This window comes from Panulirus ornatus, chromosome 47, assembly GCF_036320965.1.
Source record: "Panulirus ornatus isolate Po-2019 chromosome 47, ASM3632096v1, whole genome shotgun sequence".
NCBI lineage: Eukaryota > Metazoa > Arthropoda > Malacostraca > Decapoda > Palinuridae > Panulirus > Panulirus ornatus.
In genome coordinates this window covers 17,959,252-17,987,028 of record NC_092270.1, presented here as the reverse complement: position 1 = coordinate 17,987,028, position 27,777 = coordinate 17,959,252, and the positions used below count along the sequence as shown (strand labels likewise).

General features: G+C 39.5%; 1 protein-coding gene across 2 annotated transcripts in view; it reads left to right on the top strand.

Moving 5' to 3' along the window:
* GPHR (golgi pH regulator) overlaps window positions 1–27,777 on the top strand; it is a 41,301-nt gene that overhangs the window by 7,929 nt on the left and 5,595 nt on the right. Inside the window, exons 1-7 of one of the 2 annotated variants that reach the window (XM_071689858.1) lie at window positions 183–318; window positions 2,479–2,603; window positions 7,964–8,182; window positions 19,362–19,478; window positions 19,629–19,772; window positions 23,299–23,484; window positions 25,276–25,341. In XM_071689858.1, the coding sequence (XP_071545959.1) occupies window positions 195–318; window positions 2,479–2,603; window positions 7,964–8,182; window positions 19,362–19,478; window positions 19,629–19,772; window positions 23,299–23,484; window positions 25,276–25,341 (981 nt within the window). In that variant the 5' untranslated portion in view covers window positions 183–194. Of the gene's footprint in view, window positions 1–182; window positions 319–2,478; window positions 2,604–7,963; window positions 8,183–19,361; window positions 19,479–19,628; window positions 19,773–23,298; window positions 23,485–25,275; window positions 25,342–27,777 lie in introns of those variants that run through there. The other variant, XM_071689857.1, reaches the window with a different exon arrangement.

The following is a 27,777-nucleotide window of genomic DNA, read 5'->3' as shown; positions in this document are numbered from 1 at the left end:
TGGCAGTGATCAGTGCCTTCATGACTAGTATATCACGGTGTTTGTTTTAGAGCCTAGAGATCACTTAGGTATTTACTTAGTTTATAGGTGATGCCTGTTGAGCTGCACTAATAATGGAAAATGTAATTGGAAGATTGGCAAGCAGCATGTTTTTAAGGCTTCAGCCTTTGTCAGAATCGTAGCTCTGTTTTAACATGATGCAGTTGAATCACATGTTGATTTGGTTCTGCATTTATTCATTGCAGTTGAAATCAATATCCCTCCTGAAGTCTTTTTTTGGATCTCTGCTTCGAACTGTGGTCTCTTGTGTGAACATCTGTAAGTTTAGCTTGATATGTTTGGTTAGCTTATTAAAGATTGATTTACGCATTCATCACCATTTGTGTAACATTTTGCATCTTTCTGTTATCCTTGTAAAGGATTTTTTTTTATATCTGTGAAGCTTTATTTGCATGCTTAATTATTTTAATGGGCTCATATTTGTATTTGAATCCCAACCTGTAATGAAGTCTTTTGGCATGGAGTTTAGTATTGAAATTGATATTTTCTTTTTTGGTTGGGGATTTTGTGGCATCCATCCCATTGCATGTTATCTCTAAAATCAGTTGCTTCTGTATCCTTTGGTTGAATTCCCAATTTGTTTTGGTCACAACTGTAGCCTTTATCTGTCTGTTGAAAGGTTAGAATAAGAGAAATTCCATAAATGATAGGTTGAGACAATGCATCTTCTGATGACAGTTTGAGAGAGTGTACCTGAATGTGATAGTTTGAAAGAGTCCACCTGCAGATGACATTTTAAGAGTACTTCTTTAGATGACTTTTGAGAGAGTGCACCTGTTTATGATAGTGTGAGAGAGTGCACCTGCAGGTGATAGTTTCAAAGAGTTCATCTGAAGATGATAGTTTGAGAGAGTATATTGCATTCATTTCTACTCATGAATCAGTGTTGGTGGGTGTACATCCCCTGCCCAGCACACCCTTGCCCTCTGCACAGATAGGCTGACACTTAATAGTTATTTGTTTTTCTTTGGTAGAATTTTTTTTTTCTGGCTAGTAAAGATAATGCTTTAATTGACATTATGTTGATTTTCAGATAATAAATTAATTCTATCTGTTAGAATCAAGAAGACGGTATACATCTTATCATCCCTAAAGCATGCTCTTGTTGCCTTTACATTCCAAGACTACTTCTGTTTATTACTTTTAAACCAAATTGGAAGTCTTAATCTTTCTTTTAAGTTAAAGGATGTTTCATATTTCTGTTGTCGCAATAAATTCTTGTATTAGATTTTTTTTTATAAGTATATGAAAGCAATCTTTATATTATAGTCTTTACAACTTTGCTGTCCATATATCAGTTGTCAGAGCAGTTGTTTGAGTCATTAGAGTTGATTCTGTTAAACCTGCCTATTCTGTAAAGCTAACATTTGTATCTGATAACATCTTAACGCTCTGTCTATTTATCTATATCTCTGACACTTGTTCCCAATGGGAACTCCCGCAAAGGGGTGGCCATAGCAATAGTCTACATTACTAGTTAACTCCAGTGCCACTTTGTAGCTTTTAGTGCCTTACCCTTAACAGGCCTCTGGCAGAGGCCAACTTTAGCACAGTGTTTGCAGAGGCTAATATCTAATGTTCATAATGACTTCTTTTACCTCATGCTCCTGCCTAATGTTCCTTCCTACTACTTCTACCTAATGCTCCAGCATAAATGTTCCTACCAACTACTTCTGTCTGTTACTGCCAAAAGGCAGGGCTGGCGCACAGTGCTCACCGTAGGAAAATCTAGAGTTACAAAGAATGGTTTGTGTGAGTTGTGTTGTCAGATTATGCCAGTAGTCCATGTGTAGGTGAGCCAGAAAGAAAAAATAGCTACCTTGGTCAGAGGAGTGCAACTTGACAACCACTGAAGCACTGGCTTCCTCCCCTTTTCCCAGGAACGGTGTTTTTTAATGCAACAAGTAATTCACAATGGTGGACAGGCCTTACTAGCCACTCAGATGATCACTGCTGGCCAAAATGTATTACCTTTTCACTGGAGCCAATGTATTTTTTTTTAAATGGGAGAGGATTGCAAGTTCATAATAAGGATGATGGAGACTCTTTTGAAGTATCGTCATCTTGGAAGCTCTTTGATATTCCATTCTTCATATCACTGCACTGATTTACTGTACTCTTCCCTTTTCCTCATGGGTTGCCTTTTTTCTGAAACTGTATTATATATAAATCAAGTAAAAATAGGTAGTGTGAACTGAATGATTGTTGCTGAAGTATGGAGAATTTTTTTAAAATCAAAGCTGTCGTTAAAGTTCTGGGAACAGAGTTTTCAATATGAAATTTGTCACTGAAGTATTTGGAAAACATTCTGTGTGAGGTTTTGTGTCATCTGTTTATGAAGTAGCTAAATTTTTAGGTAAACATATAAATAAGTTGAAAGGTAGATAGATGACACCTACCAATCTTTGGTACTTCCAGTTCGTCGTGAATGGGTGAACCTCTTATCGGTGCTGACTTGGGGTGTATTTATGACATGCTTCTGGAAGATTGGAGACCCTTTTCCTATCCTTAGCACACAACATGGGATACTGTCTATAGAACAAGTAAGTAAATTGATTACATATTTGTATATTAAGATGTGGTTAACTCATGCGGTTGATTTGAAACTGCCTGACTGTCTATGTATCTATTTATATTGTATTATCCATGGCATTTGAAATGTTACTGGACTTGCCCTGCTTGAGGTTACACTGCATTTGAAAATTCACTTTTGACAAAACTGTATCATCAAGGCTGTGTCATCTTCATTTGATAGAGAGTAAATTCTAGTCTGAGAGCTTCTTGCTTTGGAGGAGTCCTTCCTTTCCATGCTGCTGTGTCTAGCACAGCCTTAAATCTATAGGAGCCTCTGGAGAAGGGTTTGTGGGGTTATATAATAATAATGATAATAATGATAATGATAATGATAATAATAATAATAATAATAATAATAATAATAATAATAATGATGATAATGATAATAATGATGATAATAATAATAATGATAATAAGAGCGTGGTTGAGAGAACAGAAGAGGGTGTTTTGAAATGGTTTGGGCACATGGAGAGAATGAGTGAGGAAAGATTGACCAAGAGGATATATGTGTCGGAGGTGGAGGGAACGAGAAGTGGGAGACCAAATTGGAGGTGGAAAGATGGAGTGAAAAAGATTTTGAGTGATCGGGGCCTGAACATGCAGGAGGGTGAAAGGCGGGCAAGGAATAGAGTGAATTGGATCGATGTGGTATACTGGGGTTGACGTGCTGTCAGTGGATTGAATCAGGGCATGTGAAGCGTCTGGGGTAAACCATGGAAAGTTGTGTGGGGCCTGGATGTGGAAAGGGAGCTGTGGTTTCGGGCATTATTGCATGACAGCTAGAGACTGAGTGTGAACGAATGGGGCCTTTGTTGTCTTTTCCTAGCGCTACCTCACACGCATGAGGGGGGAGGGGGATGGTATTCCATGTGTGGCGAGGTGGCGATGGGAATGAATAAAGGCAGACAGTGTGAATTGTGTGCATGGGTATATATGTATGTGTCTGTGTGTGTATATGTATTTGTACATTGAGATGTATAGGTATGTATATTTGCGTGTGTGGACGTGTATGTATATACATGTGTATGGGGGTGGGTTGGGCCATTTCTTTCGTCTGTTTCCTTGTGCTACCTCGCAAATGCAGGAGACAGTGACAAAGCAAAATAAATATAAATAAATAATGATGATAGTAATAATAATGCAATTTTCTAGATTTTTTTAAAATCATGGATTTTATTGGAAATTTCTGCATAGATGCTATCAAGCGTGCTGAATAAGAATCTGTGGTCCAAGCCTAACATTACACCAATTAGTCGAGTAATTCTCCCCTATCCCTGGGGATAGGGGAGAAAGAATACTTCCCACGTATTCCCTGCGTGTCGTAGAAGGCGACTAAAAGGGAAGGGAGCGGGTGGCTGGAAATCCTCCCCTCTCATTTTTTTTTTTTTTTTTTTTTTTTTTTAATTTTCCAAAAGAAGGAACAGAGAAGGGGGCCAAGTGAGGATAATCCCTCAAAGGCCCAGTCCTCTGTTCTTAACGCTACCTCGCTAATGCGGGAAATGGCGAATAGTATGAAAGAAAGAAAGTAATAATAATGACGATGATGGACTGAGCCAGGGCATATGAAGCATCTAGGGTAAACCATGGAAGGGTCTATGGGGCCTGGATGTGGATAGGGAGCTGTGGTTTTGGTGCATTACACATGACAGCTAGAGACTGAATGTGAACGAATGTGGCCTTTTTTGTCTGACTTCCTAGCCATACCTCACTGAATCTGGGGGTAGTGATGCTTTTTCCTGTGCGACAGGAATGGATGAAGGCAAGCATGAATATGTACACGTGAATATATGTATATGTAATTTTGAATGGAGAAAAACTGGAGGAAATAAAGTGTTTTAGATATCTGGGAGTGGATCTGGCAGCGGATGGAACCATGGAAGCGGAAGTGGATCATAGGGTGGGGGAGGGGGCGAAAATCCTGGGAGCCTTGAAGAATGTGTGGAAGTTGAGAACATTATCTTGGAAAGCAAAAATGGGTATGTTTGAAGGAATAGTGGTTCCAACAATGTTGTATGGTTGCGAGGCGTGGACTATGGATAGAGTTGTGCGCAGGAGGATGGATGTGCTGGAAATGAGATGTTTGAGGACAATGTGTGGTGTGAGGTGGTTTGATCGAGTAAGTAACGTAAGGGTAAGAGAGATGTGTGGAAATAAAAAGAGCGTGGTTGAGAGAGCAGAAGAGGGTGTTTTGAAATGGTTTGGTCACATGGAGAGAATGAGTGAGGAAAGATTGACCTAGAGGATATATGTGTCGGAGGTGGAGGGAACGAGGAGAAGAGGGAGACAAAATTGGAGGTGGAAAGATGGAGTGAAAAAGATTTTGTGTGATTGGGGCCTGAACATGCAGGAGGGTGAAAGGAGGGCAAGGAATAGAGTGAATTGGAGCGATGTGGTATACCGGGGTTGACGTGCTGTCAGTGGATTGAATCAAGGCATGTGAAGTGTCTGGGGTAAACCATGGAAAGCTGTGTAGGTATGTATATTTGCGTGTGTGGATGTATGTATATACATGTGTATGGGGGTGGGTTGGGCCATTTCTTTCGTCTGTTTCCTTGCGCTACCTCGCAAACGCGGGAGACAGCGACAAAGCAAAAAAAAAAAAAAAAAAGTATGTGTATGTGTATGTATATGTATATTTTTATGTGTATACGTATGTATATGTGCATATATGGGTGTTTATGTATATATGATTGGATGGGCCATTTTTCATCTGTTTCCTGACACTCCTTTGCTGGCATGGAACAGCAACTAAGTATAATAGATAAAGAAATAAATAATGATAATGATAATAATCTCTTTATTTATGTTTGGTATTTCCCACTTGAGTGAGTTACCACTAAGAACAGACAAATGATTCATAGAGGTAACATCCCTCACTTTGCCCCTCCCTCTGTTTCTTCTCATGGAATGTAATAGTGGAGGGATGGATTTCCAATTGACCAGGGATATCATTGTACTTTTAGCGCTTCTTTGCATTACTGTACTATCTATCTATCTGTGTCTCTGATGCCTGTTCCAATTGGAACTCCCTCAAGGGGGTGCCCAGAAAAATAGAGTTTCCATAACTAGAGAAGTTCAGTGCCACTGTTTTGTCTTTAGTACCTCACCCTTAACAGGCCACTGCTGAGGCTCCTACCTAATGTTCCTACTAATACTTTTAATGCTCCTACCTACTACTACTGTCTACTGCTCTTACCATTTTGCCAAAAGGCAGGGCTAGCGCATAGTGCTCACCGCAGGAAAATCTAGAGTTACGAAGAATGACCTATGTGAGATCAGTGTTTTCAAGTGTTATGCATGACAAGGAGAGATTGTATATTTGTGGAAAGAATGCTTGTAGTCCGCATGTGGGTGAGACAGAAAGAAAAGACAGCTGTCTGAGTCAAAGGAGTGCAGCTTGACATCCACTGAAGTACTTGCTCTACGCAGACGTCACTAACCCTCTTGATGCCCAGTTGGGTAGTGCTGGTAATATACCTCCTTGGTCATTGGTTGCCTACAACTGTTACTTGAGTACTGAGTATTGTACTCTCAGGCTACATATTCCTTTTTTATTTTTATTTATCATCTCTCTCAATCACCTCACTTTCTTCACAACTTTATGAGTTGCAGGTTGTATGTCTTAAGAACATACTCAGTTCCTTAGACAGGAGGTGTAAAACTATACAGAAAGAGATAATGATGGCCATTATATGGAGTTTCAAAAATATTAAGGTCACAAGACCAACAAGTACTGAGTTTTGATTTAGCTTAGATAAACATGGTCAGCCAAGTATGATCAGAACACTGGCTATAAAAGTAGTGATGGAATAGGGAATTAAAAGATATGATGAATAACAGCCTTGAATGGAATGCTGGCTGGAATTAAGAAGTTATATTTTTTTATTTATTTTGCTTTGTCGCTGTCTCCCGAGTTAGCGAGGTAGTGCAAGGAAACAGACGAAAGAATGGCCCAACCCACCCACATACACATGTATATACATACACATCCACACACGCACCTATACGTCTCAATGTATACATATATATACACACACAGACATATACATATATACACATGTACATGATTCATACTGTCTGCCTTTATTCATTCCCATCGCCACCTCGCCACACATGAAATAACAACCCCCTCCCCCCTTGTGTGCGAGGTAGCGCTAGGAAAAGACAACAAAGGCCACATTCATTCACACTCAGTCTCTAGCTGTCATGTAATAATGCACTGAAACCACAGCTCCCTTTCCACATCCAGGCCCCACAGAACTTTCCATGGTTTACCCCAGACGCTTCACATGCCCTGGTTCAATCCATTGACAGCAAGTTGACCCTGGTATACCACATCATTGCAATTCACTCTATTCCTTGCACGCCTTTCACCCTCCTGCATGTTCAGGCCCTGATCACTCAAAATCTTTTTCACTTCATCTTTCCACCTCCAATTTGGTCTCCCACTTCTCCTCGTTCACTCCACCTCTGACACGTATATCCTCTTAGTCAATCTGTCCTCACTCATTCTCTCCATGAGACCAAACCATTTCAAAACACCCTCTTGTGCTCTCTCAACCACACTCTTTTTATTACCACACATCTCTCTTACCCTATTATTACTTACTCGATCAAACCACCTCACACCACATATTGTCCTCAAACATCTCATTTCCAGCACATCCACCCTCTTGCACACAACTCTATCCATAGCCCACACCTTGCAACCATATAACATTGTTAGAATCACTATTCCTTCAAACATACCCATTTTTGCTTTCCAAGATAATGTTTTTGACTTCCACACATTCTTCAATGCTCCCAGAACTTTCGCCCCTTCCCCCCACCCTATGATTCACCTCCGCTTCCATGGTTCCATCTGCTGCCAAATCCACTCACAGATATCTAAAACACTTCACTTCCTCCAGTTTTTCTCCATTCAAACTTACCTCCCAGTTGACTTGAGGAATTAAGAAGTAGGTTCATTTATAAGATGAAAAGCTCAGGATTGGAATTTTCAAGAGGGTATTAGGAGGATTTGCATGTAATTTTTTCAAATAAATGAACAGCATTTCATCTAAGGACAAAAATAGCTTTTTGTGTTTAGGGTACCTAGTTGAAAGGATGTAAGATTAGAACTGATGGAGGGAGAAAAGCCAATTTTGCAAATGGAATTATTGGGTATTCATTGATATATTGATTCCAGGTGAGATTGTTGTGCATGATTTGTGACTTGTCTTAATATTGATGTGGATAGACAGTGCAAGTAAAGCCATTATTCAATTTTTTAAGGAAGCAAATTAAAAGCCATTTTCATCTGTAATTGTAATGTATATTTTTCCCACAGAGCATCAGTCGTATTGGAGTTATTGGTGTAACCGTAATGGCAGCATTATCAGGATTTGGTGCTGTTAACTACCCATATACATCTATGAACATCTTCATGCATCCAGTAACAAAATACGATATTCAGGCACAGGAACGCCGATTGCTTCAAACCGTTGATGTCATAGTGAACAAAAAGAAGAGAATAGCCTTAGCAGAAAGAGAAAGGGTCACCTCTCAGGTAGTACACATTTAATGTGAATGATTATTGATTTATCATACGTTGTGAAATATCTAAACAAACTCGTATGAAGACACTTTAACTACTCTCTTTTTATTTTCATCCATATTTAGTAATTTCTTTATACCCTTTGTGTTCCTAATTTATTTCTGTATGAGCGTATATTCATCCAGAAGGTAAGTTGCAAGGTGCTAAGTTGATAGGAATATAAACAATTTATGGAGTAGGATAAGCATATCAGTATTTGTTTGTTGTCATATTGAGATTTTTTAGTATATTTAGAGCAGGTAAGCAGTTTGATGTAAACTTTAAAACTTGAGTTTTGCTTTCTACATATTGTTTACTGAAGATCTTTATAACATAGTTGCCTGACCTAATTAAATGATCCATAAAATTTCCTTTATGCTGTTGTGGCACACTCAGAGCAAAACATTGTTTTCGTGGGATTTTCTTCAGGTTCCCATTCTTTATGCTTGCCATGGAATTCTTATTTGGATGTGGGAGTTAAAAAGGTTTAACTTTTTCATTTATCAGTATACCTTTCCCCTGCATAATGGAGCTCATTCACTGGCCTTTTTTGTGATGTTACTGATGGAAGAGGGAACAAGTTCATATACTGGAAGGCAAAGCCTTGATATAATGCAACTTTGAATTTCAAGAAATCAAAGATTTAAATCTTTAAACCTTTCATTACATGATATCACCATCTTGGTATTATGTAATACTTTACTGTGCTAGGTTTGTGCCCTTAGACATTTTAGCCTGCATTTAAATTCATAGCTGTTGTCTTACTTCATGTCTTTGGCACAGATGCCACTAACAACCTAACAATACATCTGGTACCATGAATCATATACACCCCAAACACATCAAAGAATATGTAACTACATCATCTTTGCGGGAAGCTAGATTTATGCAACAACTCCAATAGTCATTTTCTTAAAATAAATCCCTTGTATTATTGTTGCCTTTTTTGACTGTTTCCCTGGTGCTACCTCAGCAAAGCAGGGGGTAGCAGTGCTGTTTCCTGTGGGGCGGGATAGTGCCAGGAATCGATGAAGGCTGGTATGATGAATATAATATGTATATGTCTGTATATGTTGATGTGTATATCTATATGTGCATATATGGGTGTTTATGTACATACACATATATGAGTGGATGGGCCATTCTTCGTCTGTTTCCTGGTGCTACCTTGCTGATGCAGGAAATGGCTGTCAGGTATAATGAATAGTATTATTTGTTAAATTACATATACTTAATTGCTGTCTCCCATGTCAGTGAGGTAGCACAAGGAAACAGACAAGGAATGGCCCAACCCACCCACATACATATGTATATACATAAATGCCCATACACGCACATATACATACATATACATTTCAACGTATACATACACAAACATATACATATATACACATGTACGTATTCATACTTGCTGCCTTCATCCATACCCATCACCACCCTACCACACATGAAATAGCATTCCGCTACATTCATTCACACTCAGTCTCTAGCTGTCATGTGTAATGCACTGAAACCACAGCCCCCTTTCCACATCCAGGCCCCATAGACCTTTCCATGGTTTACCCCAGGTGCTTCACATGCCCTGATTCAATCCATTGACAGTGAATTGACTCCGGTATACCACATCGTTCCAATTCACTGTATTCCTTTCATGCCTTTCACCCTTCTGTATGTTTAGGCCTCGATCACTCAAAATCTTTTTCACTCCATCCTTCCACCTCCAATTTGGTCTCCTGCTTCTACTTCTTCCCCCCCACCTCTGACACATATCCTCTTTGTCAATCTTTCATCACTCATTCTCTCCATATGTCCAAACCCTTTCAACACACCCTCTTCTGCTCTCTCAACCACACTCTTTATATTACCACACATCTCTCTCATCCTTTCATTACTTACTCGATCAAACCACCTCACACCACATATTGTCCTCATACATTTCATTTCCAACACATACACCCTTCTCAGCACAACCCTATCCATAGCCCATGCCTCACAGCCATATAACATTGTTGGAACCACTATTCCTTCAAACATAACCATTTTTGCTCTTCAAGATAACATTCTTGTCTTCCACAAATACTTCAACGCTCCCAGAACCTTCGACCCCTCCCCCACCCTGTTACTCACTAACGCTTTTATGGTTCTATCTGCTGCTAAGTCCACTACCAGGTATCTAAAACACTTCACTTCCTCCAGTTTTTCTCCATGCAAACCTACCGCAGCTCCCTACCATATCCAGGCCCATGGACCTTTCCATGGTTTACCCCAGATGCTTCACATGCCCTGGTTCAGTCCATTGACAGCACGTGGACCCCTGTATACCACATTGTTCCAATTCACTCTATTTCTTGCATGCCTGTCACCCTCTAGATGAGGCCCTGATCACTCAAAATCTTTTTCATTCCATCCTTCCACCTCCAATTGGTCACCCGCCTCTCCTTGTTCCCTCCACCTTTGACACATAAATCCTCTTTGTCAATCTTTCCTCACTCATTCTCTCCATGTGTCCAAACCATTTTAACACACCCTCTTCTGCTCTCTCAACTGCTATCTTTTTATTTCCACACATCTCTCTTATGCTTTCATTACTTACTTGATCAAACCACCTCACACCACATATTGTCCTCAAACATTTCATTTCCAACACATCCACCCTCCACTGTACAACTCTGTCTATAACCCATGCCTTGCAACCATATTACATTGTTGGCACTACTATTTCTTTAAACATACCCACTTTTGCTGTCCAAGATAACGTTCTCTCCTTCCACATAGTTTTCAATGCTCCCAGAACCTTCGCCTTCTTCCCCACCCTTTGACTCACTTCCTGCTTCCATGGCTCCAACTGCTGCTAAGTCCACTCCCATATATCTAAAACACTTTACTTCCTCCAATTTTTCTCCATAATGATTTTTTTTTTCATACATATTCGCCATTTACCGCATTAGCGAGGTAGTGGTAAGAACAGGAGACTGAGCCTTAGAGGTAGTATCCTCACTTGGCCCCCTTCTTTGTTTCTTCTTTTGGAAAATCAAAAACAGGAGGAGAATATTTACAGCCCCCACTCCCTCCCCTTTTACTCGCCTTCTGCGACACACAGGGAATACGTGGTAAGTATTCTTTCTCTCCTATCCCAAGGGATATATGTATATGTATGTAGTCTGTTGTGAATGAGAGAGCTTGGGAAGTGAGTCAGTTGTTGTTCGCTGATGATACAGCGCTGGAGGCTGATTCGGGTGGGAAACTGCAGAAGCTGGTGACTGAGTTTGGTAAAGTGTGTGAAAGAAGAAACCTGAGAGTAAATGTGAACAAGAGCAAGGTTATTAGGTACAGTAGGGTTGAGGGACATGTCCAGTGGGAGGTAAGTTTGAATGGAGAAAAGCTGAAGGAAGTGAAGTGTTTTAGATATCTGGGAGTGGATTTGGCAGCGGATGGAACCACGGAAGCAGAAGTGAATGATAGGGTGGGGAAGGGAGCGAAAGTTCTGGGAGCGTTGAAAAATGTGTGGAAGCTGAGGATGTTATCTTGGAAAGCAAAAATGGGTATGTTTGAAGGAATAGTGGTTCCAACAATGTTATATGGTTGCGAGGCATGGGCTATAGATAGAGTTGTGTGGAGGAAGGTGGATGTGCTGGGAATGAGGTGTTTGAGGACAATATGTGGTGTGAGGTGGTTTGATCGAGTAAGTAATGTAAGGGTAAGAGAGATGTGTGGTAATAAAAAGAGTGTGGTTGGGAGAGCAGAAGAGGGTGTATTGAAATGGTTTGGTCACATGGCAAGAATGAGTGAGGAAAGATTGACTGAGAGGATATATATGTGTCAGAGGTGGAGGGAATGAGAAGTGGGAGACCAAATTAGAGGTGGAAAGGTGGAGTGAAAAAGATTTTGAGTGATCGGGGCCTGAACATGCAGGAGTATGAAAGGTGTGCAAGGAATAGAGTGAATTGGAACAATGTGGTATACAGGGGTCGATGTGCTGGCAATGGATTGAACCAGGGCATTGTGAAGCATCTGGGGTAAACCATGGAAAGTTCTGTGGGGCCTGGATGTGGAAAGGGAGCTGTGGTTTCTGTGCATTATGCATGACAGCTAGAGACTGAGTGTGAACGAATGTGGCCTTTGTTGTCTTTTCCTAGCTGTACCTCGTGCACATGCGGGGGGAGGGGGTTGTCATTTCATATGTGGCAGGGTGGCGACGGGAATGAATAAGGGCAGACAGTATGAATTATGTACATGTGTTTATATTTATATGTTTTGTGTGTGTATATGTATGTATATGTTGAGATGTACGTATAGGTATGTATATGTGCTGTGTGTGGACGTGTACATATATACGTGTGTATGTGGGTGGGTTGGGCCATTCTTTCGTCTGTTCCCTCGCTAACACGGGAGACAGCGACAAAGTATAATAAGTATATAAAAAAAATATGTATATATGTATAAATATATCCCTGGGGATAGGAGAGAAAGAATACTTCCCACGTATTCCCTGCATGTCATAGAAGGCAACTAAAAGGGAAGGGAGCGGTGGGCTGGAAATCCTCCCCTTTCATTTTTTTCATAATTTTCCAAAAGAAGGAACAGAGAAGGGGGCCAGGTGGGGATATTCCCTCAAAGGCCCAGTCCTCTGTTCTTAACGCTACCTCGCTAATGTGGGAAATGGCGAATAGTATGAAAAAAAAAATATACATATATTAACATGAATATATAAATATTATTTTTTTGATACTGGAAATCAGTGTGAGGGATATATATATATATATATATATATATATATATATATATATATATATATATATATATATTATATATGAATACCTGGTTTAAAAAGCGAGATATACATAAGTATACGTATGTAAGTAGGAGAGATGGCCAGAGAGCGTTATTGGATTATGTGTTAATTGACAGGCGCGTGAAAGAGAGACTTTTGGATGTTAATGTGCTGAGAGGTGCAACTGGAGGGATGTCTGATCATTATCTTGTGGAGGCTAAGGTGAAGATTTGTATGGGTTTTCAGAAAAGAAGAGTGAATGTTGGGGTGAAGAGGGTGGTGAGAGTAAGTGAGCTTGGGAAGGAGACTTGTGTGAGGAAGTACCAGGAGAGACTGAGTACAGAATGGAAAAAGGTGAGGACAATGGAAGTAAGGGGAGTGGGGGAGGAATGGGATGTATTTAGGGAATCAGTGATGGATTGCGCAAAAGATGCTTGTGGCATGAGAAGAGTGGGAGGTGGGTTGATTAGAAAGGGTAGTGAGTGGTTGGATGAAGAAGATTATTAGTGAAAGAGAAGAGAGAGGCATTTGGATTATTTTTTGCAGGGAAAAAATGAAATTGAGTGGGAGATGTATAAAAGAAAGAGACAGGAGGTCAAGAGAAAGGTGCAAGAGGTGAAAAAGAGGGCAAATGAGAGTTGGGGTGAGAGAGTATCATTAAATTTTAGGGAGAATAAAAAGATGTTCTGGAAGGTGGTAAATAAAGTGCGTAAGACAAGGGAGCAAATGGGAACATCAGTGAAGGGCGCAAATGGGGAGGTGATAACAAGTAGTGGTGATGTGAGAAGGAGATTGAGTGAGTATTTTGAAGGTTTGTTGAATGTGTTTGATGATAGAGTGGCAGATATAGGGTGTTTTGGTCGAGGTGGTGTGCAAAGTGAGAGGGTTAGGGAAAATGATTTGGTAAACAGAGAAGAGGTAGTAAAAGCTTTGCGGAAGATGAAAGCCGGCAAGGCAGCAGGTTTGGATGGTGTTGCAGTGGAATTTATTAAAAAAGGGGGTGACTGTATTATTGACTGGTTGGTAAGGTTATTTAATGTATGTATGACTCATGGTGAGGTGCCTGAGGATTGGCGGAATGTGTGCATAGTACCATTGTACAAAGGCAAAGGGGATAAGAGTGAGTGCTCAAATTACAGAGGTATAAGTTTGTTGAGTATTCCTGGTAAATTATATGGGAGGGTATTGATTGAGAGGGTGAAGGCATGTACAGAGCATCAGATTGGGGAAGAGCAGTGTGGTTTCAGAAGTGGTAGCGGATGTGTGGATCAGGTGTTTGCTTTGAAGAATGTGTGAGAAATACTTAGAAAAGCAAATGGATTTGTATGTAGCATTTATGGATCTGGAGAAGGCATATGATAGAGTTGATAGAGATGCTCTGTGGAAGGTATTAAGAATATATGGTGTGGGAGGCAAGTTGTTAGAAGCAGTGAAAAGTTTTTATCGAGGATGCGAGGCATGTGTACGTGTAGGAAGAGAGGAAAGTGATTGGTTCTCATTGAATGTAGGTTTGCGGCAGGGGTGTGTGATGTCTCCATGGTTGTTTAATTTGTTTATGGATGGGGTTGTTAGGGAGGTGAATGCAAGAGTTTTGGAAAGAGGGGCAAGTATGAAGTCTGTTGGGGATGAGAGAGCTTGGGAAGTGAGTCAGTTGTTGTTCGCTGATGATACAGCGCTGGTGGCTGATTCATGTGGGAAACTGCAGAAGCTGGTGACTGAGTTTGGTAAAGTGTGTGAAAGAAGAAAGTTAAGAGTAAATGTGAATAAGAGCAAGGTTATTAGGTACAGTAGGGTTGAGGGTCAAGTCAATTGGGAGGTAAGTTTGAATGGAGAAAAACTGGAGGAAGTAAAGTGTTTTAGATATCTGGGAGTGGATCTGGCAGCGGATGGAACCATGGAAGAGGAAGTGGATCATAGGGTGGGGGAGGGGGCGAAAATTCTGGGAGCCTTGAAGAATGTGTGGAAGTCGAGAACGTTATCTCGAAAAGCAAAAATGGGTGTTTGAAGGAATAGTGGTTCCAACAATGTTGTATGGTTGCGAGGCGTGGGCTATGGATAGAGTTTTGCGCAGGAGGGTGGATGTGCTGGAAATGAGATGTTTGAGGACATTGTGTGGTGTGAGGTGGTTTGATCGAGTAAGTAACGTAAGGGTAAGAGAGATGTGTGGAAATAAAAAGAGTGTGGTTGAGAGAGCAGAAGAGGGTGTTTTGAAATGGTTTGGGCACATGGAGAGAATGAGTGAGGAAAGATTGACCAAGAGGATATATGTGTCGGTGGTGGAGGGAACGAGGAGAAGTGGGAGACCAAATTGGAGGTGGAAAGATGGAGTGAAAAAGATTTTGGGTGATCGGGGCCTGAACATGCAGGAGGGTGAAAGGAGGGCAAGGAATAGAGTGAATTGGATCGATGTGGTATACCGAAGTTGACGTGCTGTCAGTGGATTGAATCAGGGCATGTGAAGCGTCTGGGGTAAACCATGGAAAGCTTTGTAGGTATGTATATTTGCGTGTGTGGACGTACGTATATACATGTGTATGGGGGTGGGTTGGGCCATTTCTTTCGTCTGTTTCCTTGCAATACCTCGCAAACGCAGGAGACAGCGACAAAGCAAGAAAAAAAAAATACATATATTAACATAAATTTATAAGTATTACACTTTTGATACTGAAAATCAGTGTGAGGGACATTAGCTGGTGAGTGAGGGTTGGACATTGGAGGATTTGTTTCTTTATTATGAACTTTGCCTCACTCTTTGTTCTTATTTCACACTCAGGTTCAACATGGGTGATGGATTGCATAAATATGTTAGAAATATTATAAAGATTTTCCTCTGGGGCTCAGATGTCTGTTTCTGGTACTGCTGTGTCTTGATAATTTAGGAAAGGGAGGTCAGGTATGAAAGAAATACTACATTTTTCATACTACAAGTAAGTGTGAGGACAGTGAGAGGCTGGCACCTATGGTATGGATATTTGAGGTGATTTTCTTCAGAAATTTTCAAGTGCTTTGATTATCATGTTATCAGAGTCCTCCATCATCCCATGATTACGTAAAGGGCACAGTCGTTATGTAATTTCTTTCACCAGTGCAAGGTCAGTTGAGCCACTTCCAGTGCAGGCTTCCCTCCCTCAATCTTGCAAAAATTGCTCTTTAAGGCACTTTTTTTCTTATATCTAATGAATTATTTTTCTTCACTTTCTTCACCAAATAATACATGTAAGTGTTCACATTAATTAAGTTTTTGTAAATTGTAAATATTTTTAAAGGGTTACCATGGAAGCACAACTTGCAGCCCAATAGCTGTGTTCTTGATAGTGTGCTTTATAGGGTCCTGAGGAGAGCAGAATTTTTTCTTTTGCCTTCCTGGTGACAGAAGAGAACTGTATAATCTCCTAATAGTATGATATGTCAGCTGGATACATCAACAGAAGCAAGAAAAGTTAACAAAGCTAATTTTGGCTTCTGATCTCTAAGAGCACATCAATGTTGTTAGGGATTTGAGGGCTCGTTACTTATAAAAGAGAATTCTAGACTGGTAATAAAAGAGACTATTAGCCGTATCTACTTTGGCATTGATCATGCATTATTATCAGTATTGTACTACATTCTCATTTTTATGGTGTTGGTCAGAGATGTAAAGTCTCCTAACATCACTGCCACACACTCTTATCCCTTGCTTAGTGTGTTAAGGTAAAACATGGTCTTCTGTACTTATAAAAGAGATTAACTCTTTCACTGTACCAGTTGTAATTATCCAAGGATATTCTGTGAGCAGGAAATCATCAAATACGGTAAAAAAATATCTCCTTAACATTTGATTATGATAAACTAGAGTGTAATTTTCTGTATAAAATGATGGACAACTTGGTGGGACATTCTTTATGTTTGCTAGGAATCCTTTGGTTTATGTTCTGTAGCTTCACTACCAGGGTTTGTAGGTACTTAAGGAGTATATCCAGGCATATGTATTGAGATGTGTGGTATTTCTAAAAATGATTTTGTCACAAAGAAATATGATTACCAAGGATTTTTGGCAGTAATATCTTTTAAGAGTGACAGTTTCAAAAATAATTACATAACATGAGGGCATAGATCTCATACTGGCAATTTTGACATCACATGTGTTATGTGGAAAAAGTTTAGGCTGTTGTGTGTGGAAACAGTGCTTGGGATGCTGTTACAAGCATTAACGACTATATATTATACATTGAAACAGAGGCAGCCAGTTCAGTAATTAAAAACCTATATGCCTGAGCAACAGTGAACAGAAAATTATTACTATGACATATGCACCCTACTAGTTGTGAATGGGTTCATTTTTCCCTATATACGTAAAGCTGATTCATCAAGTTAGACCATTTTCTCCATGCACACCATTTCGATAAACAGAATACTTCCATGGATCATCAATTCAGTCTTCTAACATTTTTCATCTGAAATATCTATCTATCTGTATCTCTGACACCTGTTCCCTCTGGAAACTCCCATCAAGGGGTGCTTGCAGCAAAAGAGTCTCCATTACATCTTACTTCTTACAAGCCTTCCTTGCATACACCTTTCCATGCATTCTTCCAGTGTTGCTTTCCCTTCAGTATTCTTCTACTCTATTTGCCCATGTCATAGGTGGTTTTCCTCTTTCACCAACTGCTTTAATTGTACTGTCGTACACTTTCCTTGTAAACTCCCAGTTTTGCATTCTTTCCACATGCCCAAACCCCTCAAAGTATTTCATTTCACACTCTGTACCACTTGAAAGGTTATTCCCTTTGCATTCCCTGCCATACCACATCTCTCATTTCTTTCTTGTCATTCCATCAAGTCATATTTCAGTGCTCTTCTCAAGTAGCTCATTTCCACAGCCTGGATTCTTGACTTCTGTGACTCATTCCATGTCCATGTTTTGGCTGCATAGGTCAGGGATAGGAGGACGATCTGTCCCTCAATCCTCTCTTCACTTCCATACTTACACCTGTACCCTTCATTATCTTATTAAGGGACCCAATGACTCTTTTGCCCTCTACTGCTCTGACCCTTATCTCGCCTTCCATATCATCACACCTCAGACATCCCCCTAAAAAAAAAAGCACAGTTTAGTACACTTTCTTCTCTCACTCTGTATGGTTTTAACATCTAGTTAACAACATTTCGACTCTCATTCTTTCCTTTCAAACACCATTACTTTACTTTTACTTGCATTTGCCTTTTATCACCTATGTTTATGCACATCATAAAACATACTTACAACCTTCTGCATCTCCTCTTCACTCAGCAAGCTGACTTGCCGCTAGCTACCACATCTCACCACCGCACTCCCTCTCTGCACCCCCTTTTCTTAGTTTCTAAGAAAAGAGAATTTGAATTTATGTATCAGTCCATTCAAGAAAGTAAGGCTGTAAACATAGAGAAACATATTCGTGATATAACTAGAAGTCAGAGAGCACATGATGTGGATGAAGAAAAAGAATAGTGATGAAAATGAAAAAAAGAGCAAGGTTATGCAATGTACAAGTTTTGGTTAATATAGTTAGAAGATAAATGCCATTAAAAGATTTATGAAAGTGATGATAAGTATACAGTTTTCATTGGTATAGTCATGAAAGCGATTCTTAGGTAATAGGCAAGTGATAAGTATAAAGGATATTTTATCTTCAAGAATTGGACTTAGTCAAGAGATGCCATGACTGAGCACCACTTATTGTGAATTGATTAAAGGATGTGGATTAAAGCCAAATATCCAATGGAGGAAATTTTATGAGCACAATTCTTAATCTGAATAGGAAAGTAAGACTTTAAACAAATAACAAATGGTAGATGCAGAAATGAAAGTGTTATTTACAGAAATATATTCAGCAATCATGCTGGAATATCAAAGGTTAAGCCTAGTTGAAAGAGTCATTTACCTTGCACTTTTCATGTTGCCAAAAACAATTCTTAATTTCCTTAGTAATCATACCACATGTGCCACAATATGAATGACCACCACACTTCAGGATACAATGGAAGGGTGGTTTTATAAGAATATGCATTACTTTAAGATGGGCTTAAATTTAGAGAAGTAATGAATACCAGCACAAGAACCATTTAGTTTGCTAGATATCTTCAATATCAGATTTCGAATTTGCTAAGCCAGTGCATTTGGAGTCATATGGATTGACAAGTAAACCATTTGTACATAGCAGGTGTCAAAAGCTGCTGTACACAATAGGACTCTGTACATTTCTAGCATCCGTCAGATACACTAATGATATTGACATATTAGCAAGAAATCCTGTGCCCACCTGTTTCAGGAAGTGTTGTTAATGAATGGAGTACGTGATGCTATTTTTGCTTCCCAATGCATTTTGTATGGCTGTCAATGTTATGACCATGGTTCCTTTGCAGGATGGGGATGAGAGTGGCTCCCGCTCCAGGATATGGGGTCTATTACGGAGTGTCACTGCCAGCAGCCCACAAGGAGAGAGTTTAGCTGCTCTGAAGCGAGAGGTGTCAGCTCTTGAGGTAATCTGATTGTTTTTTCTGATTACTTTCTTTGATATTTCAGTCTTCATTAGACCATTTAGATTATTTTAGCTTATTTTCATCATATTGTAGTTAAAAGCTTCAACCATACCTAAAGTAGTTCTCTAATTAGAGACTATTTTTCAACAGGAATTATCCAGGCAACTTTTTTTGGAGTCTGTTGAACTCCAGAATCAAAGAGAAAGACTTGAATGGGCCAGTACATTCCAAGGACGATTCTTCAACTTTATGGGTTATTTTTTCTCCATGTACTGTTCTTGGAAAATATTTATTGTGAGTACAGATTCTGCATTACTTTTTGAGACTGCACATCACTAATCTTCTTATATTTCAGTCTATCATGATTGCATAGTCTTACTGAATGGAATTTGTATGAGAGGTGACACCAAGTTGGGTGATTGCAGCCTACTGTTGAATGGTGGAGGGACAGAATGAAAGTTACTGTAGTTGTGCTTGAAATTGATTGTTTATGTCAGGAATGATGTTTAAGTGCAAGTAAGAGCATTTTTCTTTCTCCTATGGTCTTGAGCCTCATGTACAAACAAGAGTATACTTAGCTTGTAGGGATTAGAAACACTTTATCTATTTAGGTTGAATCCAGAATGATATCTCCCCTTTGACAACCATACCACCACTGGTGTCTGCTCTTTGCTCTTTTACAGGGTTGTTTGAACCAGTCACTGACTCCTTCAGTCATGACATTATCAACTTATTCATTCCCAGGGAAAAAGTTCCGTCCATCTCAGTTTTTATCTGATCATTTTTCACCGTCAGTGTTGGGTCAGTTTTCAGCCTCTGTTCTCCTTCCTTATGGGCTGTTATTCTTTTAAGGGCTCTCCTTTTCTATTATCAAGGGTTAGAGGTTGAAAATACTGGCTAGAGGGATCATGCACATGGCTCCTTCACGATCATTTCATCCTTTCCTTCATCACACTGAATGTCTGAATTGGCCACAGCATTATGTGTGGTAGAAGCACTAGAACCACTCTTTTAAGAGGAGATGGAAATTAGCCAGAGATTTACAGGTTAAGTACCAAATTTTTTGTTCGTAGGCTTTCTGAACACTGCTAGTAATTTTTCCCTCTCTTGCCTCAGGCTGTTCAGTTTGCAATGCTGTGGAACAGTGTGGCAATGACCATTTTCTTTGTCATGTTTCCACTATAACTATCCTAGCTATTCTCTCTCCTTTCACTCACTTGTCTTTATTAGGATGTTTCTTGTTTTCTAGTTGAGGCTTGATTAGGTCCAGGTGAGAGGAATTACATGGAGGTACAGACCAAAGGAGTGTCAGTGATTGGGGCTACACTAGTTCAAACCCTAGGGTAGTATATGATTCTTAATTTTCAGTTCATGGATTTTATTTTCCTCTGCTTGGGTGTTAGGAGTAACTTTTAGACTGAGCCTTGTCATTCCAGGTCACCGTGAATGTGTGTTTATGTTAGGGGAGAGTGCTGCGTGACAGATTCCCAGTCCTGTCCCACTCTTGATACAGTGGGAGAATTTAAGTGTAGAGTACACAAGATGCTTATTGGATTAGGATTATAGAATTTAGACATAAGCTAAGCACAGGAGCTTCTAAGGCTATTCATCATTCTCACAAGATGCTTGAGCAATGGAATATAAGTGTTCCAACTCTGAGATGTGGTTGCAAAACTTTGGTTTATATATAGATCAAGATAGATTAAAGAAAGTAAGAGCATTAGAGAGGGATAATGTGTTTATTTGGATTAGGAGAATACAGAATGAATATGTCAGGATGTGTGGTGTCCAGATGTGTGGTGTCCAGATGTGTGGTGTCATATCATTAAAAAGGCAATTGGATGAAAGTCTTTTAAGATCATAATAATCCTGTATAATGTATGAAAGATGGTTTGCTTTCTAGGAAGATGTACTACATGAGCATAGTTGATGGCACATGAAGTGTAGAGGTGGATACATGCTGCAGATACTTGAGGAATGCTAAGTGATTGGATGTGCTTGAATCATTTTGGGTGTGAAGGTGTAGATGTGGCTGTAGACTTAAGTCTCACATGAATTGGTTTGATGTGCAAAGTGGAAGAGCAAAGAGCAATTACAAGGTGTGATTAAAAAGTTTTAAGACTGTCTATTACAGGTAGTTTTATGGAGGTAGTGTACTACACAGATGTGTAAATGTAGGAGAGTAAACCAGGCCTTTTATAAAGAGGTTCTGATTTAATTGTGGGATTGTTATTAGTATATTAGAATATTAGCATGGAAGGCCATGTTTCGCTTTAGCACAGCCTTAGGTTAGAGATGAATATGAGTGACCAGAGAGGCTGAAGGAACTTGATTCACTCTATGTAAATGGTATCAGATGTATGGTCTGCAAGATATTTTCATATCTGAGATATACTGTCATATTCCTATCATAAAAACCTTACCCTAATGTGTGTTTGGATAAAGCTGCTAAAGGCAATTTAGAGACTTTGACAGACACAGTACTGTTTGTAGTGGAAGTGATGTTGGGTATAGTGGCTAGTTTAAGCTTAAAATGGGAGTGAAACAGTGTAGCATTAGTTTGTAACAATTATGTTATTTATTGATTAATAGTTTACTTAGCCAGGTTATGGCTAGTATTGAATGTGTAGAAGAATAGTATTAGAATGAAATTTACATTAGATGTTATGATGATCATCATTGATGATAACAACAACAGTATTAGTTAAGGTGTAATATGTAAAGAAACCATAGCAGGAGTGCCATTAAATGTAAGGGGATTGTGCAAAAATTATAACGTAGACCATGATCAGACAACCATAAAATGGAGAGGTTAAAAGACCCAAAATCTTTAACTGCTTCTTTCAGCGCAGGTTAAAGAAATGTATTGGAATATCAGAAAAGTGCTGCTAATCAGGTAAATTGCCAAACGTTTAATGATAGTAAGAATATATCAAAGCTTCAGCCCATCAAGTCAGAAAAAAGGTTTGTTGGGAATCCTGTAATCAATACTGTTATTTGATATTGTGAGGAATTGACTGAAATTTAAATTTTTTCATTTTGATAAATAGAGAGTGATATAAAAGAAGACTCTAGTTAAGTAAAGTGATAGAGTAAAGGAATTCAAGGATGAGAAGGCTCTTTCTGTGGAATTATATTAAGATATGTACAGGGTATGTGGTGGATAGAGAAGAATCTACATAAACCATCTCATTGAACTGGTAGAGAGGTCGGGATTAAATAAATAGGTCTGTAGATTAGGGTAAGGGAGAGGTTTGGTAAATAAAAGTGTGGTTGAGAAAGCTTAAGAGGGTGTACTGAAATGGTTTGAACATACGATGTGAATAAGTAAAGAGAGGATAACAGAAGATATATATGTCTGAAGAGGATGGAAGGAGAAGGGGGAGACCAACTTGGAGATGGGTGGATGGAACAAAAAAGATTTTGAGTGATCAGGGCCTGAACATGTAGGAGGGTGAAAGGTTTGCATGGGACAGAGTGAATTGGAATGATGTGGTGTAGAGGGGTCATCATGATGTCAATAGACTGAACTATGGCATGTGAAGCAGCAGGGGTAAACCATGGAAAGGTCTATGGGACTTGGTTGTGGACAGGGACTTATGGTTTTGTTGCATTGCACATGACAACTAGAAACTGGATGTGAACGAATGTGGCCTATCTTCTTCTGTTGGTGGTGCTACCTCACTAGTGCAGGAAATGGTGATCAAGTTAAGAAAGTTAAAAAAATGACCTATAGATATTTTAGCTTATTCATTTGATCAGTTTCCTTGTAAATTTATTTGTATGTGTATTGAATTTAATTCTGTTTTATCCTTTGTAGTCTCTAGTGAACATCGTTTTTGATCGAGTGGGCAGGAAAGATCCAGTGACAAAAGGCATGGAGATTGCTGTTCACTGGTTGGGCTTTGACATTGATGTGCAGTTTTGGTCCCAGCATATTTCTTTCTTTCTTGTTGGCTGCATTATCTTCACATCCATTAGGGGATTCATTCTAACACTTACTAGGGTAAGTAATGGTCTGCAAGGTGTTTTCATCTCTGAGGTGTATTGTCACACTCAAGAGAAGTAGATACATTTGTAAGTTGCTGACAAAGACCTTATGAAGCTGTCATATGAACTAGCACTGAGTTGAGTCAGAAGGCTTTAGTCTTTGAGTAACAGTTTATTCATCATGCATCATGAAATACTGCACAACAATAATATTTTATCATAGAAAATTAACACAAAATAATCAGAATAAAGTTTTAAAGTCTGGGTTGTGACATTATGAATATACTATCATTACTTAAATGAATATTTCCATCATTCTTCTCCACATGTACAGAATACTGCAGCACTCCATCTTTTAATATACTTCATCCTGTCTCCTCATTCCTCACTCTCTCCATTTTCCTTATTTAAATTCCAATTATTGGTAATGCCATCGAACTTGGTGTCACTACTTTAAGTTTTCATTTTTTTTATGATAAACCTCACTGGCATACAAAAGTCTGGTTTCTTTCATTCCTGTCATACCTCACCTCACTTTATGGCTTACATTAATCTTTCAGTACTCTGATCATAAAGAGGTTTAGTAATTTGCCTTACTTTCATCATTCTTCTTGATACTTTGTCATTAATGCCACCTAACATTCTCTGTAATCTGTAGGCATTATCTTGCCATGTCATAGGGTTACTTATGCAAAATTTCTTTCAAACAATGCAGAGTGAATTTCTCTAGATTTTCCCTGTAGAACATCTCATTTATGTAGCTACTTATTATGTCTGCCCCTCTAATTTATCTCAACAGGTTGTATCAAAAGTCCAAACTCAAAGACACAATTAAATCACTCTTTACCTTAAGGTCACTAAGTGTTCAGATTGCATGCCATGAACTTATGTACACTTACAGATGAGCATGGGAAGATGAATTTGTGACATGCATGCACGGTGCTTGACAAAACTGGTACCAATACCTCCCATTGGTAGGCTGCAGTGCAAAAAATCAAGATCCAAATTTTGGCAAAATAGTCTTTAGGAAATATAAAACACCTGAGCAACAAACAAAGAAGGAAGAACAAATGAGAATGAATAATATTGCCTTTAACTTGCCTATAACATGTGGTGAAGGTCACAAACATAGCCTGGGTTTGTGGCAGGATGATGCAGTTGTTTACATTCCACCCACAGACAGACAAATGAGTTTGTCTAAAGGCCTATAAATGTACCCTACTAGCAACAGTGAAACAAAAAGAAAAAAATTAACTTGCTATATGTTTGTTCCAAGGTGATGGAGCAGTACACTGGGAGAGACACCAATGCAGTAAATTTCAAGACAAACATGCACTGTTTCAAGGCCTTACTCCTGTTGTATGCTATCCGCAATCTTATATAACTGTATAAACAAATTATATGGCTGGAGTGGCAGAACATGATATGTGATGACTAGAGCTGGCAAATTATAACAAATTGGTTTTCTGTACGGGTGAATATCTCATGGGCCTGCTAACTTGTGTAACCATAGCCACTCCACTGATCAACTCTTAAGATATAGGGTCTGGTCTCACACAGAGATGCGAAATGGATGCACATGGCTTAAATAGTGAATTCTGCCCATGAATCTGGATTTTTGAGACTTCCTGTATATCTTCTTATGCTACCTTTACTCAAATACATTACACCAATTTGGCTCCCCATTTCATTTTCAGTGAGTTACATGATACCGAAGAACTTATATTATGCTTAACAGATATGTATATATCTTGTGTACTGATCTTTGATTTGTAAGGTAAAATTATATTGCACTTTATCATTGCAGTTCTTCTATGCAGTGTCTAGCAGCAAGTCTTCCAATATCATCGTGCTTGTTTTAGCACAGTTAATGGTAAGTATCCTTGTGTTCATTGGAGTTATTGTTATAATAAAACATTATGCAGTACATTTTAGTACATGTTTGGTAAAGTGTGTGAAAGAAGAAAGTTGAGAGTAAATGTGCATAAGAGCAAGGTTATTAGGTACAGTAGGGTTGAAGGTCAAGTCAATTGGGAGGTAAGTTTGAATGGAGAAAAACTGGAGGAAGTAAAGTGTTTTAGATATCTGGGAGTGGATCTGGCAGCGGATGGAACTATGGAAGTGGAAGTGAATCATAGGGTGGGGGGAGGGGGCGAAAATTCTGGGAGCCTTGAAGAATGTTTGGAAGTCGAGAACATTATCTCAGAAAGCAAAAATGGGTATGTTTGAAGGAATAGTGGTTCCAACATTGTTGTATGGTTGCGAGATGTGGGCTATGGATAGAGTTGTGCGCAGGAGGGTGGATGTGCTGGAAATGAGATGTTTAAGGACAATATGTGGTGTGAGGTGGTTTGATCGAGTAAGTAATGTAAGGGTAAGAGAGATGTATGGAAATAAAAAGAGTGTAGTTGAGAGAGCAGAAGAGGGTGTTTTGAAATGGTTTGGTCACATGGAGAGAATGAGTGAGGAAAGATTGACCAAGAGGATATATGTGTCGGAGGTGGAGGGAGCGAGGAGAAGTGGGAGACCAAATTGGAGGTGGAAAGATGGAGTGAAAAAGATTTTGAGTGATTGAGGCCTGAACATGCAGGAGGGTGAAAGGTGTGCAAGGAATAGAGTGAATTGGAATGATGTGGTATACCGGGGTTGACGTGCTGTCAATGGATTGAACCAGGGCATGTGAAGCGTCTGGGATAAACCATGGAAAGTTCTGTGGGGCATGGATGTGGAAAGATGCTTCACAAACCCTAGTTCAATCCATTGACAGCATGTCAACCCCAGGATACCACATTGTTCCAATTCACTCTATTCCTTGCATGCCTTTCACCCTCCTGTATGTTCAGGCCCCAATCACTCAAAATCTTTTCACTCCAGCCTTCCACCTCCAATTTAGTCTCCCACTTCTCCTCATTCCCTCCACCTCTGACATATACGTCCTCTTTGTCAATCTTTCATCACTCATTCTCTCCATGTGACCAAACCATTTCAATACACCCTCTTCTGCTCTCTCAACCACACTCTTTTCATCACCACACATCTCTCTTACTCTTTCATTACTTACTCGATCAAACCACCTCACACCACATATTGTCCTCAAACATCTCATTTCCAACACATCCACCCTTCTCCACACAACCGTATGTGTAGCCCACACCTCGCCACCATATAGCATTGTTGGGACTACTATTCCTTCAAGCATACCCAGTTTTGCTCTCCGAGATAATGTTCTCGCCTTCCACACATTCTTCAATGCTCCTAGAATCTTCGCCCCTCCCCCACCCTGTGACTCACTTCCACTTCCATGGTTTCTTTCAATGCTAAATCCACTCCCAGATATCTAAAACACTTCACTTCCTCCAGTTTTTCTCCATTTAAACTTACCTTCCAATTTACTTGTCTCTCAACCCTTCTGAACCTAATAACCTTGCTCTTATTCACATTTACTCTCAGCTTTCTTCTCCCACATACTTTACCAAACTCAGTCACCAGCTTCTGCAGTTTCTCACCTGAATCAGCTACCAGCGCTGTATCATCAGCAAACAACAACTGACTCACTTCCCAAGCCCTCTCATCCACAACAGACTGCATACTTGCCCCTCTTTCCAAAACTCTTGCATTCACCTCCCTAACAACCCCATCCATAAACAAATTAAACAGCCATGGAGACCACGCACCACTGCCTCAAACCGACATTCACTGGGAACCAATCACCTTCCTCTCTTCCTACTCATACACATGTCTTATATCTTTGATAAAAACTTTTCACTGCTTCTAGCAACTTACCTCCCACACTATATACTCCTAATACCTTCCACAAAGCATCTCTATCAACTCTATCATATGCCTTCTGCAGATCCATAAATGCCACATACAAGTCCATCTGTTTTATAAGTATTTCACACACACATTCTTCAAAGCAAACACCTGATCCACACATCCTCTACCACTTCTGAAACCACACTGCTCCTCCCCAATCTGATGCTCTGTACATGCCTTCACCCTCTCATTCAATACCCTCCCATATAATTTCCCAGGAATACTCAACAAACTTATACCTCTGTAATTTGAACACTCACCTTTATCCCCTTTGCCTTTATACAATGGCACTATGCATACATTTTGCCAATCCTCAGGTACTTCATCATGAACCATACATACATTGAATATCCTTACCAACCAGTCAACAATACAGTCACCTCTTTTTATAACGAATTCCACTGCAATACCATCCAAATACGCCGCCTTGCTGGTTTTCATCTTCTTCAAAGCTTTCACTACCTCTTCTCTGTTTACTAAACTATTCTCCCTG